Consider the following 12,378-nt stretch of genomic DNA (forward strand, 5'->3'; position numbering starts at 1 on the left):
CATTCTAAAATTATTATTGTGAGATGGAAGAATTTGATGGATTAGAAAAAAAAAAGACTTTTTCCTCTTGCAATCTTATCACAAACACACTCTAATGCCACATTTATTGAGTCGTTGATTTCTATCCTTTTATTACCTCAGACAAATATAGCCAGCATTGATTGGATTTAGTTACTTTCCTTGTCTGCTTTTTTTCTTTCTTTCAAATAATTTAATCTATGAGAGAGTGAAACGGCATGTATATGTGTATATAAGACATTTGGTTTTCATTCTTACAGTACTCCAGTGGCGGCTCTGAAGTATCTATCTTGAGTTCTGAATCCTCGATCCCTTGTGCGTTCACTTTCTTGAATTCTGTTTTTTCTCCTTTCATTTTCACACAACCTCAAACTCAAGCCAATGTCAAAACGGTAAGTGACTAGACCTTAATTGATTTCAAATTCATGATATGTATACATTCACCAAAGTGTTTGTATACACATACATATGTATATATGCAGATAAATAAATAACAGATGTAAAGTTGTTGTCTTATGATGAAGGTGTAACATGAATTGGATTTGAATGTTTGGTTTTACATTAATTCATGAAATGTTTTAGAATAGAATGATTTCTTCTTAGAAGCTACAACTCTTAGATTTTAAGTAAACATGTATTGAATCGTATGGAATTCGCTTAAGCAAATTAACCATGGCTTAATTTTCAGAATTTTTTTTTTCTTTTTACAAGGCAATCTGCTAGGAGAGAAGGAGCAAAATCTAGGAAAGGAAAAGAAAAGATCATGAAGGCGAAAAAGGAGGATCTAAAATCTTCCAGCAAAAACTTTGGCATTCTTTATCGTAGAAGCGATAACCGGAAACCATGTAGCACATCCAGCATTTACAAGGGTGTTAGACCTAGGAAATCAGGTAGGTTTGCTGCTCAAATTCGTGATCTTCAAGGGGATCGGTTGTGGCTTGGTACTTTCCACACTGAACTCGAAGCTGCTAATGCTTATAGCCGCAAGCAGGACGAGTTCGACGCAATTTTAGAGGCTCAGAAGAGAAACTCTGCATTGGATTGTGATCAGGGCATCACAGAAGCTAGTAATTTGGTTCATTCATCTCAATCATCTGATCAGCATGATGACATTGAATTTTCAGGCAAAGAGAATGATGACATGATTATAGATGCAGAGATACCAGTTTATGAAGAAGAGCAGTCAGTGCTACATTTGTTGGAGGATCCAGTTGCACCATCATTGGATTGATAGCTTTTGAGAATGCATGCCCCTTATTAATTTACAGTTTCACAGTTGCACCATATATATATATATATATATATATATATATATATATATATATATATATATATATATATATATATATATATGTATATGTGTGTGTGTATGCAGCCTTCAAATCTTTAGGTTTCCTTAGTAGGATAGCTTTTGAGATTTTGTTTGGCCTATTAGAGATGTGTCCAAGGTTTTGAACCTGGTTTTACTTTAGACTTGAAAGATCTCTATTGAATAAAATGTACGTTTTGACATTCATATTTTAAATGGGGCTTTTTGACTATTTTGGATGGAGGAGAATTGTATGTTTGTACTTTCAAATTTGTCGTGGCATATTTTTAATCATTGTGAGAACTACTTATTGTGATTTATTTTTAGCTAAATGTTTGGTAGACACATGTGTTTTTTCTACACCAAAGTACAACCAGAAAAAAAAGAATAGAATAGATATATGTGACACATGAGATTAGGGTGAAAGTAAGTCAGACTGCCAGCATAAGCTTATCGTCCAGCTTATTTCTGGTCAAAGTTGACCAAATTAATGAATTTAAAAAGCATATTTAGCAAAAACGATATACTCAAACATTAAAAAAAACATTTTTAATTTGATAGACCATCTTATTTAAACAAATATAATATGATAAGCTTATTTTATCATTATTATTGGTAAATTATGGATAACACATTGTATTTTACTCAGACGACACTTCAAATGAGTCCACCACAAGCAGTAACAATAACAAGAGCAAATGATTTCGTAACAAAATCAAGACTGACATTCACAAGCTCTACGAGCAAGAATGACAACAGCGATAAGCAAGCGGGCTAGGCTGTGACCTCCGAGTGATTGACAACGACAAAGTTTATGTGAAGGAAATGTTGTACGAAACCCTAGTACTTGTTGTTTTAGCATTGTAGGAGCAAGATAAACTATTTTTTGTCTCAAAACATGAGGTATAGTATCCAACCAACTTATATATATATATAAATAACCTAGTTGGTGGACTTGCCCCACCCACTGGATTGTAGCATGAGAAAGCATTGATATATCTTTTTACAACCACATTGGTCGACAAATGAGTAAATTACATTAATGAAGAAACATCAAATCTTTCACCCAAGGCTTTTAAGATTTTAAGTTAAAAATGTAGTGTCTTTCACTAATGTGGTTCACTAGCTAGTCCAACATAGTTATAAAAATATATCCATTGGCCATGTCTCGCTCATGTTATAACTGTGTGGAGACACTCCCTCATGCCCTAAAAACTGCCACTCCTATAGATATCAAGCCAATCTTAACTTGTGAAAGTAGATCAGACTCAAACCTTTAGAAGTCTTAAACTCTATTTGTTTATGTTTATATAACAAGTAATGAATTGAGTTTAAGCCTTCTTCAAAAGAACGTATATAATTATCTTTTATGAATTGAGTTTAGACTCTTTAAAGTAAGTAGGTGTAGTTTTCTACTGAGCATGTACATTTCGTTAATTCTTATGAAAATTAACACCAATTTGACAAGACCTCAAGTAAGTAGGTGTAGTTTCCTCCTTTTCCCAACTAGAATGATTCTGGAAAACTGAAATCTGCCATAATGTTTTAATTCCTGGTCCTGAGTCTTCAATGCATGTCACACCACCACGTGCATTCACCTAACACTTTGGTTTCAATTATTGTGATGATGCAAGAAGTATAATTCAGAGCTAAGAGCAAGACCTTGTGCTTTTCTTTTCGTGTCAACTAATCCCCCCCAAAATAAACTCACCACAGATCAATGAGGAACCATTTGCAGTTTCTTTGGCGTCACATCTTGGTTTTCTTACTTCTTAGTGTCTCATATCAAGTTGAAGCAAAATCAACTATTGAACCATGTAGCTCAGGATTCCCTTGCCCCTCTCTTCTCTCTTATATCTTGCCTTGGGACTCCAAGCTCTCAGAAATTGCAACACGCTTCAGTGTAAATGTATCAAACATCTTGGCTGCAAACTCTGTTTTTCCCATAACACCATCAAGTGGCCATCAAATCCTTTCTGCAAAATCAATAGTCAAGATACCCTTTTCATGTCCTTGTGTGGATGGCATAAGGAGGTCCATTTCAACCATTTACAATGTTGAGGCAAGTGACACACTCGCCTCCATTTCTGAAGGTTATGGTGGATTAGTTAGTGCTGAACAGATTAAGACCATGAACAGCATCAATGAGACAAACCCTTTGACATATGGAAGCAGCATTGTTATACCACTTCCTTGCAAGTGTTTGAACAATGTTAACAATGGAGACACCACTGTTTACATGTCTTATGTGGTGCAGAAAGGGCAAAGCTTGGGAAGCATAGCAACAATGTATGGTACTACAGTTTCAGACTTGGAAAGTGTAAATGGACTTGGGCAAAATGCAGTTGATCCAGGAGACATACTATCTGTTCCTGTTGCAGGTTGGTATTTAACTATTTATCAAACAATATGAATACTTAGAGACCAAAACAGTCACACACCACAAATACACCCTATTTTTTTCTCGATTTCTTTCTTCTTATCACATCAATTACTTCTCTCTTTTATTATTTCATCTTTCCGTATCTATTGGATGTCTGGAATATGCAGATGCATACGAATGAGTTTCCTTATCAAATCATTGCATTGCATACTTGTACTTTCTCTCTTTTGTTTTTAGAATAACACTTTTGAGAGATCTAGACAGAGATAAATTCAATTTAAGATGAATCAAGTAAAAGATCTCAACCACCTTTAAATTCTACTGCTATGCATATTTATTTTTCAATTTACTAGATGGAGTCATAGCCAAATCTAACTAGAAATAAAACTATTTATACTCTTACTGTGATGTTGTCAAATGAAATAGTGGGAGGCGAATAATTTACTTAAAATTCAGTGTTTTTTTTTTGTGAACACTTAAAATTCAGTAATGTGCTATTGATGAAGGTTATTCAATATTGCTTCACAGAAAAATGTACAAATAGATTATTATCTGATTTGAGATTTAATGACCAGAAACATGATTTCAATTTTATCTTTGAAAATTAGCTACTTGATGTGATTTTAAGTAGAAAGAATATAAAAAGTACATTTTGCACTTTGTCATTTAACACTGCTGATGGCCTCTATTATATTAACTTGGTTTTCCTTTTCAAGAAAGGCCCACACAGGGTTCTCTGCTAAGTGATCTTGTGTGATGCTTTAGAAAGAATAAATTCTTAAAAAATATTAATTAAGAAGAGGGTCAGATAGGTTAATTTTCCAATTCAAGAAATTTTCATATAAGTTGTAATGGTTGATCAGCTACATTAACATAATCTTCTGTAGACTTCTTCTACCATCCTTTGCAGCATGTTCATCAGCAACCCTAAATTGGTACAGTGAGAATCTTATAGTCCCAAATGGCTCATATATTTTAACTGCAAGCAACTGCATCCAATGTACTTGTACACCAAGGGATCTCAAGTAAGCTCGCTACCTTGACTCTATTTACACAAATTTAAATTTTACATTTTATCACTAAGATTTGGTCTAAATATGCTTATTTAATTTAATCAGGATGGAATGTCTTCCTTCTGGAATGGATGTCCCCTGCTATAATTTGCATTGCAAAGGATCCAATCTTATTATTGGAAATGAATATGTGGAACATTCACAAACCAGTTGCAATGTGAGCCAGTGTGTTTACCGTGGACATAGAGGTGGCAAAATTCTGAGTAGGTATGCAAATTGAATGCTCAGAATTCTAGAATCAGAGATGTATGACATGTTTGAAAATCCTTTAACAATTGATTCTAAATTTATAATTAATTTTGAGGAGAAACTTTGTGAGTAGCTTGTGGAAAAAATAAGTTGGTTAAAATATTTTTAATGAGTTAATGTTTTGCTTTTTGCAGCATCATAAACTCTTCTTACCTCCAGTGCCCTGGTAATGACTAGTTAACAAGATCATCTTGATATATAACGAGCTGCAGAAATTTCAAAGTACTGATATGATTTTTTTTCTTAATTGTGTATTTATGTGTTTTTCAGATAATCAAAGTTATAGTGGACCATCACGTTGGCCTTCCTTAACACCATATGCTGCAGAGTACCCATTTGATATATCTCCAAGCCCATCATCACCACCATTGCCAGTTTCTGAGGCTGCTCTGAGGACACGTGCCTCTGGTGGATGGCAGGGACAATCTTTAATCAATGTGATGCAGTTGTTTTTGATAAAACTTATCCTTTATTTTATCATGTGAACATAAGCATATGATAATCTGATAAGGTTATGAAAATAACCTCCAAAGAGTTTATAGCTGATCTTAAACTACTTTAATAAACTTACTCAAACATTTGCATTGGTGCTTATGCTCTAAGTAAATACAGTATGCTAGTACCAGTACTAGTTTCAAAGGCGTACAATAATGATCGTAGAACTCTAGCTATTTGTGACATATATGCATTTCGCGGTGGTTTTCGAATGCCGCTAAACATGTGTTAATGTGAGCGCGTGACGCAATAAGTGTTACACATTTAACATGTCAACTCTTTAGAAATAAATAAAATGGGAACGCCTTCACAAATCACAAGCAATCTTTTTTACTAGATGCGGATGAGAATCAGTTTGTTTTAATGTTTAGTAGAATTAAAATAAACTTAAACTTAAATTTATTATAATTAAGTATGTCAAAGTAAAGTTGGACATGATAAGCAGTACTCACTGCCTCAAGTAGTTGACATCACTGATATTGACATAAAAATCTGACAGTGAAAAGCAAATATTATAAGGAAACGTAGGCTTTTCATCAACGTGATAGCTATGGATCACAGGCTTTACCAGAAAATTGGCATGAATACATAACATTCCTCCACTCCTAGCAAGAATGTCTGATAGATCAGTAACAGACAAGTCATCTTGTCGCTGAACACAAAAACATGTGTGATAAGAAATTAAGAATGAAACATGCTCCAATTGTTCCGCCAATTAAGAAGATTTTTTAATACCATAATCAGATTGATATTTACCTTGTACTAAGATTCCTCAATATTTAGGCTTCTATTACAAGTTACTTTAATTTGTAGTAGCACATAAAATTTGTTCTCTCTGTCTTTGTCCCCCTCTTTCCCCATGCTTTGGATAGACTATTGTGGAATGGTGCTGCATAAAGCTCTTGGAAGAGACTAGTCATGGTGCAAGATTTTGCTAACACAACAATGACAACAAAAGATTTATCGCACTAGGTGAGTTCGGCTATTTGAATTACTGATTCATATTAAAGATATATATCAATTTGAATTTTACGTTAGCTGTCAAAACAAAAATAGCGACTCTCTTGAGTGTAGGTGTAGTATATATTATCTATATAAAAACCCTTTGGACTGATGCTCAACTTACAGGCCCATAAGTATCGAAAATTCTATGATGAACCATTTTTTTTTTGGACTGATTCCTATAATGTCAGCACTTGGGGTTGTATTGTATGGGCTACAGCTATCTGCTTTCACAGTTTCACTTATTAAATCTCTGTTACATCAAAATTGCATTTTCATGCCAGGAATATTGAGTTAAGCAAATAACCCACTAGGCAGATTCTGCTTTGTAAATTCTGACAACATGAGATTGAACTATCTTTAAATTTGAACTCATAGGTAGGCAACAAGTCAACAACCATTTCTCACCTAGGTTTAACTACTCTAAAGTGAGAAAGTTACTTTGAAAAGTAAGGTAAGTTATCACAACAGTTAACTTCTACTGAAAACCAACTATTGAGATTGTAAAACTGGATACTTGCACATACATACTAAATCATGATGTTCTTTAAATCACAACTATTAATTTACTTCTCAATCAATAACTGTACGTTACTCTAAATTGACTGTCTTATTTTAGAGAATCCAAATCCTCAGTACACCAATCTTAATTTTGGTCTTTTATCTACAGTGTCAATGTTTACATAGCACATGAAGAAAATTAATGATCACTCAAAATTAAAATTGGTGGGTTTGATGATTCAAAAAGTTGAGCCACCCTTATAAGACAAATGGGAGAGAAGCAAGGCATAAGACCAAATTTAACTAAATTTGGACTAGTAAAACAAACAATGGTTTCATTTATGGTTTGGATTTCTCTTGTACAGAAGTAACAAACTCGACTTGAAACTCAGTACAAAAGTTATTTAACCAGAATCCCTTATCATTCAGGCACTGCCTCTTATCTAATGGTTGAAAATTCACTATATCAAATTGAGGAAAGGACAAGAGAGAGAACATGGGTAGAAGGCAAATGAAGGTGAAGTGAAAGCAACCTAAAGGGGGGACCTAAAATTGGCACTTTAAGTTCTACCAGGAATTATTGAATGGTAGAGGTAAAACAACAAAAATGTCTTTCTCAAAATACACAAACTTACAATGACTCTAGTTAAGACCTTACCATATGGGTCCATGAGAAATCCCATAATTAAAAGATAAACCAATGAGAATTCAGAGAATAAGATGAACTTGAAATCTCGAGCCAATGAACACTAGGATGAGGCCAAATCATGGGCCCCAAAAACCTCCATTAATCTTCCTCTAGAAAATTACCAAAAGTGCATGGGCAGAGAGCAACATATTGTTTTACATAAATGATAGTTAGACACTTAGACAGTGCAGACACTTCATAGACACTCTATTTTTCTCTCTATCTCTTTCTTTTTATTACATTCATAACATATTACATTCATTATGCCTCTTTCTTCTCTTCCTTTATCACTCTGAGTATGTGCAACTCTGCATTATTCGGATGTCTATGAATCATTTTCGAAAGAAGGAAAATAGTCCCCACTTGCAGGTCTCTCTCAGGTCACCACACCACACTGTCTAGTCTCAACACACAAACAATAATTGAATCTCATTTGGGTATCTCAATAAATAAACAAATCAAACAAACACACCTCAACATTGAACATTCCATTGTTACCTTCAATATTTTACTTTGACAAACCAAAACCAAAACCTAAAACAGGTTCTATGACCTCAGACATGAGAGGTGCAGGTGCCTTGGGAGCCAAGACAGCAAGAGCCTGTGATAGCTGCCTCCGCCGGAGAGCACGGTGGTTCTGTGGAGCAGATGATGCATTCCTCTGCCATGGCTGTGACACTTTGGTTCACTCTGCAAACCAATTAGCTAGCAGGCATGAAAGGGTGAGGCTTCAGTCTGCTTCCTCTAAGGTAACCACCACACAAGCATGGCACAGTGGATTCACACGCAAGGCAAGAACCCCACGTCAGAAAAACCATAACTTGGCGCTGCAACAACGCTTCAAAGAAAAAGTGCTCTTCAACAACACAAGCAGTGTTGTTCTTCCCCTTGTGCCAGAGCTTGGAGGTGAAGAACAAGAACAATTGGTGGATGATGATGAGTCTGAGGAGCAGCTTCTATTTCGCGTGCCTGTGTTTGAGCCCTTTGATGGAGAGCCTTGCATCAAAGAGCTCAAATACAATACGCAAAATGATGCTGCTGATGATGAAGAAGCTTGTAACTTGGAGAGTTTTTGTGATTTTGATGTGGATCTTGCTGAGTTTGCAGCTAGTGTTGAGAGCCTACTTGGGAATGGGGTTCATGAGGATTTAGGTGAAGTGTTTAATTATACAAAAGAAGATGAAATAGCAGCATATGTAATAGGAGATGCAGCTACAAGTGAAAAAGCAAAGGTTAAGGATGAAGAACTGGACACTGCTGATACTAATAGAGGTTGTCATTTGGAGTCAGTTCTTGACATAACAAGTAATGAGGCCTTTGAATGGAACATTGACTCAATGTTACAGGAAGAGAAGGAGGCTGTGGTGGCTAGTAATAGTGGTGAAAGGGAAGAGGGAACAAAGAGAGACATGTTTTTGAGACTAAACTATGAGGAGGTTATAACTGCTTGGGCTAGCCAAGGTTCTCCATGGACAACTGGAAACCCTCCTAAGTTCAACTCTGATGAGGACTTCTTGCCAAATTGCATGGTATTTTCTTCTCTCAATGATCTCTATTTTGCTTCAAGTAATGCTACCTACACACAACTTTGTATTTTCTGACAATATCTTATATATGTGATTGACATGCTGAGTGTTTTTTGAAATTTCAGGGCTTGAGTGGTGCAGATGAGGAATATAGGAACTTAAGAGGGCACATTGTAGGGAGGGGAGATGAGGGAAGAGAAGCAAGAGTGTTGAGGTACAGAGAGAAAAGAAGAACTCGTTTATTTGCAAAGAAGATAAGATATGAAGTAAGGAAGTTGAATGCAGAGAAGAGACCAAGATTGAAAGGCCGTTTTGTCAAGAGGACATGCCTTGTTGGAGCCACTTCTTCTTTTCCAGCTTACCACTGACACATGATGAATCAGTTAACTTCCATGTTTGCTTTTCTGCAAATTTGGATTAATACTTGGTTTGGCTTAGTGTAGCCTGTATTATAATTAATAATGTTAATTACTTGGTCAGGTTTAATTTTACTAGATTTAATTGGTTGCTTGGGATGTTTCTATGCATCTCTTGCAGGTCTAGTATTAATGTTAATCCTTCTCAGCTTGTTGAAGACTTTGTAATCCAAATTTGGAAACCTTTTTATTATTCCATATTACAAACTCAGTTATTCAATGCTGATGCTATGATTACCTATTTGGTACAGATTAACAATGTTTAATATGTATATTAGGTTGATATGACTGATAAATGTTATATCTATGTAAAAGTTATACATCTGCGTGTGATTTAGTGCCAACACATGGAACATAACAACCGGAGGATGGGGGTTAGAAATATGAAGGATTTTGATTTTTTCATAACTCATATTTAAGTAGCATTAATAAGATCATTCACAGCTTTGCTGTATAAAGTGTACCAGTTTATTCTTAAATGACATGCAAGAAAAGCTTCTATATGTAAAACAGTAAAGAGTAGCGATCACTTTTCACACCTCATTTTTGTGTAATTTATTTTACTATTGTGGAAAGTAGAAAAAAAAATTAACTTTCTACTTTGTGTCACTCAACTTCCTCTCATATAATTTTCTATGTACGGAATCCCTAACAAAACATAACATTAAAGAGAAATAAGATAGAGCCGAGAGGGGAATGAAAGGAGGTGAAACTAGGATAATAGCTAAAATGAATAAATAAATGTAAAAAGGAGTGGCAATCAGGTCAATCCGTCTTGCCCCCATTTCAACCCACCTTGAGCGAACAGAGCAGGTTGGCCTACTACCAAGAATGGGTTTGACCCATAATTAAAAAAAATAATAATAATAATGTAATATAAAAATTGCTCATTGACTCGGCCTGTGAAAACTCAACCAAAACATTTTAAAAACATAAATGATACTTCTTTAAGGTAAACACAAAAAGTACTTTAAAAAAGTAAAAATACCCAAGAAGTTAGGTTAGTAACTCATACAATTACAAATAATATAGGGAACATCATGGTCCAAATGAAGTTTGGATCTCTTCCAATCAGTGCACGAAAAAGGGTCCACTGATTTTAATATGTAAAATCTCATTTTTCTCCTCTGAGTGTGAACTGTTGTAGTCTGTTTGGATCATGAAACTAATAGCTGCAGCTTGTGACATAAAAATCGAAAAATAATAACCTCAACCAATCAAGGCCTCTAAGGAGACAAACACAACGTAATGTGACCGTTTGTGTCCATGGTTCCGTACATATATAACTTGGAAATTGTCTTCCTCACATCCCAAGAGCTACCGGAAGATGACAGATCCTGAAATGCAAAGTGTTGTTCTCTCTGTATGAGGCGCAACGAGTGTGGTCCAAATATTTGTGTTAATGGGCCACATTTTGTGACAATGAAATTACAGAAACTTCAAAAAAGGTAATGGCAGATGGGCCATCACTGCCACCCCTATTCACTCACATAATATATTGGAAATTAATTTTTGAATCAAATTTACATGGTTCTAGGAAAAAAAAGTCAAAAGCAAAGTCGGAAGTGCGCCCTATCTCTCTTGAAAACCCCAGTTGAGAGGGGATTTTTCTTCTTTTAGTTTGAGTTTTCTTTGCGGCCATCACTGCTTTCTTCGCCTCCACCTTAGGTGTTTTATACAAAGACCATTGACAAAAAATAAAAGCAGTTCTAATAAAAAAAAATATCTTCACGACACATTTCCCCTTAAACCTAGAGAAATATAAGAATAGAAGATAGAAATATGAATAAAAAATATGTGAAAATAAGATGAAGATAAAATAAGCGTGTTTAACTATAAACCCGTTTGAATGTAAATAAAAAACACTTGTTAGAGCTTACTTAATGTTTTTTAGTAGATAAGTTTCAATAACGTTTAATAAACTAATACTTGAACGACGTCTCTGGATAATATCTCAATTTATAAAGTCTTTTTTCTTTTCCTTTATAAGGTCCTGATTTGATGAGAAAATGCTTGGTCTCTACCTATCTCTCCAAGTTCTTTACGAATCAATTTTATTTTTTGGGTCCATTTCAGCAACTAGTTCCCACTCATAGGAGTAGACCACAGCTCCATTTTGCTTGTTTCCCTTTTTACAACTTCAACTCGCATCTTTGATCATGGTCCTTTACCAACTTGTGCAGAGTTTCAAGGAACTTAATTTCCTTAACCCACCATATCATTGTCAATTTGTCATAAACATCATATGGGTGGTTTTAACTAGCTATTGAACGAGATAGAATACTGCTTTGGTCTTTCTTATCAACTAACACAATGCTTACTTGATAGTAAATTCTCTAATTCGACTAAAACAAAATTAAGTTATGTGGCCATTTGGGCCGACGAGAACAACAAGTATAAATAGAAGTTAATAAAATAAAAACACATAATGGTTTATCTAAATATTTGATTAAAAAACAGATTTTTTTTTTTTGAATTTGATTATAAACAGATTATTAAATAGGGTTTGAGTGAAGAATGTAAGTAAGTTACTAACAGAGTAATCTCAAATTTGAAACAGAGAACAGAACACCGTTACACGCGGGTATTGTTTGTGTGGCGCTGGCGGTAAAAGGGATCGTGACGTAGAGAGTGTTGCTCTCTCCTATTTTGTTGGGCCACTCTATCACCATTTTTCTCTTTTCATTTTTCAGTTTTCTCAACAACCAACACTAGCAT

The 12,378-nt window shown here is 34.9% G+C and overlaps 3 protein-coding genes across 3 annotated transcripts; all 3 read left to right on the plus strand.

Annotated features, from left to right (window-relative positions):
• Positions 1 to 781: 781 nt before the first annotated feature.
• Positions 782 to 1,249, plus strand: LOC130713464 (ethylene-responsive transcription factor 14-like). The gene has a single exon (XM_057563230.1). It carries the CDS (start codon positions 782 to 784, stop codon positions 1,247 to 1,249), a length of 468 nt encoding a protein of 155 aa, XP_057419213.1.
• Positions 1,250 to 2,972: 1,723 nt separating this feature from the next.
• Positions 2,973 to 5,811, plus strand: LOC130709886 (lysM domain-containing GPI-anchored protein 1-like). Its single transcript, XM_057559017.1, has 5 exons — positions 2,973 to 3,708; positions 4,621 to 4,735; positions 4,829 to 4,990; positions 5,167 to 5,198; positions 5,303 to 5,811. Exons 1-5 carry the CDS (start codon positions 3,048 to 3,050, stop codon positions 5,515 to 5,517), a joined length of 1,185 nt encoding a protein of 394 aa, XP_057415000.1. The 5' UTR covers positions 2,973 to 3,047; the 3' UTR covers positions 5,518 to 5,811.
• A 2,193-nt stretch (positions 5,812 to 8,004) lies between these two features.
• On the plus strand, positions 8,005 to 9,897 carry LOC130716234 (zinc finger protein CONSTANS-LIKE 6-like). The gene is made up of 2 exons (XM_057566440.1): positions 8,005 to 9,247; positions 9,370 to 9,897. Exons 1-2 carry the CDS (start codon positions 8,267 to 8,269, stop codon positions 9,610 to 9,612), a joined length of 1,224 nt encoding a protein of 407 aa, XP_057422423.1. The 5' UTR covers positions 8,005 to 8,266; the 3' UTR covers positions 9,613 to 9,897.
• Positions 9,898 to 12,378: the final 2,481 nt, after the last annotated feature.

Source organism: Lotus japonicus, chromosome 4, assembly GCF_012489685.1.
Source record: "Lotus japonicus ecotype B-129 chromosome 4, LjGifu_v1.2".
NCBI lineage: Eukaryota > Viridiplantae > Streptophyta > Magnoliopsida > Fabales > Fabaceae > Lotus > Lotus japonicus.

Excerpts from the sequence above, each read along its gene's own strand:
- LOC130713464 (XM_057563230.1), top strand. The coding sequence starts at position 782 with ATGAAGGCGAAAAAGGAGGATCTAAAATCTTCCAGCAAAAACTTTGGC.
- LOC130709886 (XM_057559017.1), top strand. The coding sequence starts at position 3,048 with ATGAGGAACCATTTGCAGTTTCTTTGGCGTCACATCTTGGTTTTCTTA. Across the intron at positions 3,709-4,620 it reads ACTATCTGTTCCTGTTGCAG|CATGTTCATCAGCAACCCTA; the intron begins GTTGGTATTTAA and ends CATCCTTTGCAG. Across the intron at positions 4,991-5,166 it reads GGTGGCAAAATTCTGAGTAG|CATCATAAACTCTTCTTACC; the intron begins GTATGCAAATTG and ends TGCTTTTTGCAG.
- LOC130716234 (XM_057566440.1), top strand. The coding sequence starts at position 8,267 with ATGACCTCAGACATGAGAGGTGCAGGTGCCTTGGGAGCCAAGACAGCA. Across the intron at positions 9,248-9,369 it reads ACTTCTTGCCAAATTGCATG|GGCTTGAGTGGTGCAGATGA; the intron begins GTATTTTCTTCT and ends TTGAAATTTCAG.